This window comes from Lutjanus erythropterus, chromosome 20, assembly GCF_056507025.1.
Source record: "Lutjanus erythropterus isolate fLutEry1 chromosome 20, fLutEry1.hap2, whole genome shotgun sequence".
NCBI lineage: Eukaryota > Metazoa > Chordata > Actinopteri > Lutjaniformes > Lutjanidae > Lutjanus > Lutjanus erythropterus.
The window spans coordinates 35,341,682-35,347,500 of record NC_139336.1 but is presented as its reverse complement, the minus strand read 5'-3'; the positions used below and the strand labels follow the sequence as shown (position 1 = coordinate 35,347,500).

The 5,819-nt window shown below is 43.5% G+C and overlaps 1 protein-coding gene across 2 annotated transcripts in view; it reads right to left on the bottom strand.

The window, feature by feature from the left end:
• fer (fer (fps/fes related) tyrosine kinase) overlaps window positions 1-5,430 on the bottom strand; it is a 21,627-nt gene extending 16,197 nt beyond the window's left edge. Inside the window, exons 1-8 of one of the 2 annotated variants that reach the window (XM_084746290.1) lie at window positions 5,271-5,430; window positions 3,798-3,970; window positions 2,025-2,156; window positions 1,763-1,936; window positions 1,504-1,603; window positions 448-631; window positions 200-337; window positions 1-106 (exon numbers count right to left, since the gene is read on the bottom strand). The exon at window positions 1-106 is cut by the window's left edge and continues 14 nt beyond it. In XM_084746290.1, the coding sequence (XP_084602416.1) occupies window positions 1-106; window positions 200-337; window positions 448-631; window positions 1,504-1,603; window positions 1,763-1,936; window positions 2,025-2,156; window positions 3,798-3,866 (903 nt within the window). In that variant the 5' untranslated portion in view covers window positions 3,867-3,970; window positions 5,271-5,430. Of the gene's footprint in view, window positions 107-199; window positions 338-447; window positions 632-1,503; window positions 1,604-1,762; window positions 1,937-2,024; window positions 2,157-3,797; window positions 3,971-5,054; window positions 5,199-5,270 lie in introns of those variants that run through there. The other variant, XM_084746291.1, reaches the window with a different exon arrangement.
• Window positions 5,431-5,819: the final 389 nt, after the last annotated feature.

Here is a 5,819-nt window from a genome sequence, read left to right as displayed (position 1 = left end):
GTCAGCCGTCAGCGTGTTCCACAGGATCTCATTGGCTGGCAGGTTGTCCGTCTCTTCCAACAGCGACGTGTCGAACTCCACGCTCGCCTCAGGAGTCTCCGGGGACCTGGGGGGGGCACACACGCTGTTACCATGGAAACTAGGAGAGGGTCACAGACGTACCATTACCATGGTAACCACAGCAAGATTCTCCTCTGACCTGTAGGCGTCAATGAAGTGTTGGTACTCAGCCAGAGGGTCAATCTGCTCGACGGCGGCGGAGATTTCCTGATGAACCTTCACGATCTCCTCTGTTAGCAGACTGCTGATCTCACAGTACTCCTCCAGAATACTTTTACTGCAGTAACACACAGGTCAGGAGTACAGGAGAGTACACAACAGTACACAGAAGAGAGTACACTGGTATGTTAGCATGTCAGTTACAGTGTTGATGGTCATGTGACTCACAGAGCAAGTGTCATGTCTTCCTGCATCCTCTGCAGAGAGTCGAGCAGCGCAGGAGCAGCACGACGTCGGTGTTCGTCCTGTTGCGTTCGAGCACCACATACCGCCAGCACATACTGGTTGTGAAGGTTGTGAAGCTTCGCCGTTGCCTTGTCGTAACGCTCACGGGCACGCTCTGCCTCCCGGCCTATGATTGGATAAGAGAGAGAAGGGGGGGTCAGCGACTCAGACACTCCACAAACATTTAAACCCTCTGAAACATTCAAGAACGTCAAAGTTTGAACTATGATAGAAGTTCTCTTTGGTACTGTCTGTCTTTGAAGGCGTCATGGCGACGAACTCGGTTGTATTAGATCAATACTTCAATACCAAGTGGGCCAAACAGGAAAATCACTGGAGGTTCGTGGGTCACAGAATATTTGTCAACTCATGGCTAAAAATATCTCTTATGTTAGTAGAGATACATGAAAGAAACTAGTGACACATTCCTTTTCTTTCACTTTCATGCTTTTACATACGGAGCTTTTTAACCCTCTATAAATAAAACGAGCCATGATTTGTCTTGTAGTGTCGTGTTGCAACACGACGTTAGCTTAGCTAACCAGACTTTACGTCTCTCATCCGCGAGCCCTGAGTGCAAGTGCAGAGCGAGCGTGGCAGCCAATCACAGCACACCCCTGTCCAGCGTATAGGTGCATGGCGTGACGTAACACTGATGTAGATCTATCCAAGTCAGATCAGAACCGTTGAGCCTGAACGGCTCAGGTAAGATCAGAGATGTAGGCGACCTTTATTTTATTTTATCACATGTATGACACATGTAATCGTGATTTACCGGCAGTCTTGCGGGCCATAAAAAAATTCAAAAGGGCCGTATCCGGCCCGGGGGCCGCTAGTTGAATAGGCCTGTATTAGAACTACAAACACTGTTGTTTTAAAATGACAAACTCTTCTATATTTAAATGACAAAAACAGCTTTAACAGTTTTAAGATACAAACTCAGCGTTTTTTTTAATATATTGAACGTTTTCGTACTTTTAAATGTTTCTGAAAACAAACCTTTAGCCAGAGCCTCTCTGTATTTCTCTTTGGCGTTGTTAGCATCACGGCTCAGCTGACGATACGTCGCCTTCAGTTTGTCCAGGTCACTCCTGGTTACCTAGCAACAAAAAAAATAAATAAATAAAAATAAATAAAAAACAGAAATGAGTCTTCAGCCTCAGAACTTGAGGAGTTTTCAGCTCTTCTCTTTCTCACATTTAAAACAAGGGTGTGAAAAATAGCAAAGGAAACCCCGTGGAAATATTTCCCAGCAGACCTTGTGGTTGTGACTCTCCAGCTGCTGATGAAGACTCTGGTAGCTTTTCTTCACCTGCTGCTTGTCACGGATTAGTGTCGCCAGGCGATGCAGAGGACCAGAGTTCAGATCGTCAGCGTGACTCCTCATGACCCGCCCCAACGCCTCGGTCTGACGAATCACCTGAGACCACGACTGACACACAGACAACAGGTGTGAGACACAGCAGGTGTGATTGTGGTCCTGACACATGAGGACTGGGTGAACAGGTGAGTGTCCTCACCTTGCTCACAGTGCTGACATAATCAGCAGCTTCCTGCTTCTCAGTTTGCTGAGTCATGCTGAGCAGCAGAGTGGCGTACTCTTTATCACTCTTCACCCGCAGCGTCATGAAGCGCTTCACCGTCTCCAGCAGCTAGAGGGCGACACACAGACAGGTTTACAGCGTGGACAGAGGACCTGGGACATGCCATGAACACCACGATGTGTTCACTGTCAGCGAGGAACAATCACCGTCTCAGATTTCCTTGAGAACAGCGGGCCTCATGCAGGAACAGTGCGTTCGCACAGATTTGTACGGACGTTTTACACGCAAATCTGGGATTCAGCAACATTTTCTTACCTGAATTTGTTTGTACTCTGAGAACAAATTTAGAAAATATGTCTCTGAAAATACTGAAACACACATTTTAACTAAATGTAAAGTATATCAAAACCACACCCATTAAAAAAAACTTTACCAGAAGTCTTGGAAGAGTTTAAAGGTTGATTTATTTAACATTTATTTTCCTTGTTTTTAAGATTCTTTCATAAATGTCATCATTATCTATGTTAATCCCTTCTGTTGGATTTTCTGGATGAATCGTGCTGTAATTTAGTTTTTCTTGTCAAAGCATCAACGTTAGAGTCAAACCATTTATTTTTCCTCTGAGACACAGTACGTTTCTCCCGGGACACAACAGGCACCACTTTGTTTATTGCAGCCCAAGGAGTTTTTATTATGTCCTTTCTGTCCTCCTCCTTGGACTCGGGCGGTGCAGAGTGTGTCCCCGGTACAGATTGAATGGGAGGAGGCGGCGCTCGGCGCTGATAGAAAGCAGGTAAATCAGAGAAATCAAATTTTTATTATTATTTTCTGATTGTTGAAACACAAATAAACACGTCAACAGACCACAGCAATGCTTGACTGACTAACACGCGAACGGTGGTACGAACCACCGGGGCCGTGCGAACGTTTCATGATCAGACACTGACTTTGTGTGGGACTTTATTTTTTGTGCACGGTAAGAACATTTCTATGCACGTTAGTGAAGGAGGCCCACTGTGCCTGTTTTCAACATTTTTCACATTCAGAGTTTTTGAAATATTTAACATTTTTCAGCATTTTTAGATTTTCTCTGCTGCTTGCTGTGGATACTGGAGTTTTTATCTGACAATAACTCAAGAAACAAGGTTGATTAGAAAATATTAGAAATGCTCCTTTTGGTCTCAGCCAGCTGAACGGACGTCCCACTGTCTCCCTCCCAGAGTGCCAGTGTAAGGAACAAGAGAACGTCTGTGTTATAATGTAGGGAACCAGAGAACATCACTGTTACATTATAAGGAACCAGTGTTTTTCTCAGTGAATGTTTGTTTGGCAGCTCGTTCAATAAGCTCAGGCTCAGGACAAGATGTGTTCATGTTCATCCGTTAAATAAGGAGAGTTTATCATGAAGCTAATATTGTTGTTGCTGTTCAGAGTCTGAGGTTCTTGTGATGTTTAGCTGCTGCTGATTGGCTCAGTGTGACCGTCTACTCTCCTTATGCCACAAGACTGACATCACTGATTTATGGAATATCTGACTGGTTGTTCTTCTACGTAAATGGAGATCTCAGGGTAATTAATGCAAAACTAGGGGGCGCCATCCTGAAAACAAATACTAAAAATGTAAATTTGTCCCCTTTGGTCTCTGATTTTAAGTCAAAGGAGGACACAGGAAGTGATGTTGCACATATGTTGATATGTTGCTGGAGCAACCAGAAAACACTAAAAACACCAGTGTGTACAAAGTGGTACCTTTAACTCCCAGTCCTGCAGCTTCAGTAATCCCTCATGGGAATTCCTCAAATCCCGACCAAACCCCATCCTGGATCACACACACACACACACACACACACACACACACACACACACACACAAACACACACTGTCTAACGGCAGGGGCGAGCAAGGAATGATTGCATGGTCCTCTGAGGAGAGAGAGAAAACAAAGATTACAAATGATATGACATATGAATATATATATATATATGTGTGTGTGTGTGTGTGTGTGTGTGTGTGTGTGTGTACATTTAGCTGATAATTCTGTGTAATATAGTGTATTATTTCTACATCTACATATTTCTGTCCCACAACTTCTTAGAAACTGTCAAGACATCCAGTTATTTCTCAAAATCTGCACCCAAAACATTTCAAAACTTTACAAAGACATTCAGATGGATTTCTAAAACAATGTCTCCAAAAAACAGAATCAATAACACCAACAAACTTCAATTTCAATCTGCTCTTTACAATTGTTTAAATGGGTCTAAAACTACAAACTGTTTTAAACTATTTTGAAACTACAAAGTCAAGTTTTAAAACTACAAACTGTTTTTAAACTACAGAGCGAACTGTTTGTGTTATTTAACTAGAAACTATTTGAAGAACAAACTCAGCTGTTTTAAATGTACAGTGACAGAGTTTTAATGAGTTTAAAACTACAAACTGATCCTGTCAGTCACTGTCAAAACATCCTGCTTCCTTCTTCACAAACCACTTTCTAAACTTTACAAACTGATTTTAAACTTCCTCACAAACCGTTCAGAAACTTTATTTGAGCTGAAATGAAATCAAACTGTTTCAATTGGGTTTTAAAAACTGTTTATAAACCTGTCAGCGTCCACAAAACCTTTAGTTTCCAAAAGAGCGAAAGCTAGGCTAACACTAGCCGCTCTTTCCCATTAAAACTAATGGAAAACTCCAGCTAACAAGCTAACGGCAGCTCTGAAGGAAAACTGAAGCTAACGAGACGAACAACGGCTTTGAAACTTTATTTAAATCAACTTTAATGCAAACTAACAATAGTCAGAGGGATATGCGTGAACGTTGTCTCTTCCTCTACGTGTTTTCTGCTCTTTTCTGCCGGTAAATAAAGAAAAGATGAAGACAGCAGGCGGAGGAGGAGGAGGGTCGTGTCAAGAATGGAACCCCAGACCCGCTACAGATCTCGCGAGAGTGATTATCAAAACAGAAACCCTGATCTGTGTAACCCTGGCCGAGTGTTACCTGTACCTGAAGCTGCCACAGGTGAATCACAGCAATAATCCCACTGTAAAACATCAGCTGACTGTAACATGAGGACAATGGAGAAACAACCAGTACAAATCTCGCGAGCGTTCAGCAGATGAAGGGTTCTCTTCCCGACAGGACCAAAGAGCAGTGAGAGATTCGGGAGGAGCTTCGCTGTTTTTCGGCTTCTCTCGGCTCTTTGAACCCGCGTTAACGCACCGTGAAGCGGTTGTGATGCTGTTCCGTCACCGCGGTCCTCTGCGCTCCGCTGTCCACTTCATGTCCTCCTCTTCCTGTGTTGTCCTCCTCTGTTTCCCCGGCTGCTCCTCCTGTCGTCCCGCTGCGGAGCTAACGGCTAACGGCTAGCTGGGAGGGGCTTCCGCGGGAAACGGAACAGGAGGAGGGGGGGGGGGGTTGTTTTTTTTTTTTCAGGATGGGGAAGGCAGGTCTGCCTCTACTTGCCTCTGATTGGCTTTCCCTGATATTCTAATGCTAACCATAACCAATCACACGCCTCATGCCTAAATCTGACCAATCCAAACAACCCAAAGCAACTAAGGTGATGAGTGTAGCCAATCAGTGGCAGAGTAGGGCGGGACATGACTTCGCCATCCTAGAACGGGGGTCTGTCTGAAATAACAAGAATACGCACAGCAATAAAAAAAAATCTTTAAAAGATAATTATATGATACATTTAATATTTAAATATGAACAAACTAAAAATATAAAGAGAAGTAGACAAAAAAACGCGTTAAAACGAGTTACACA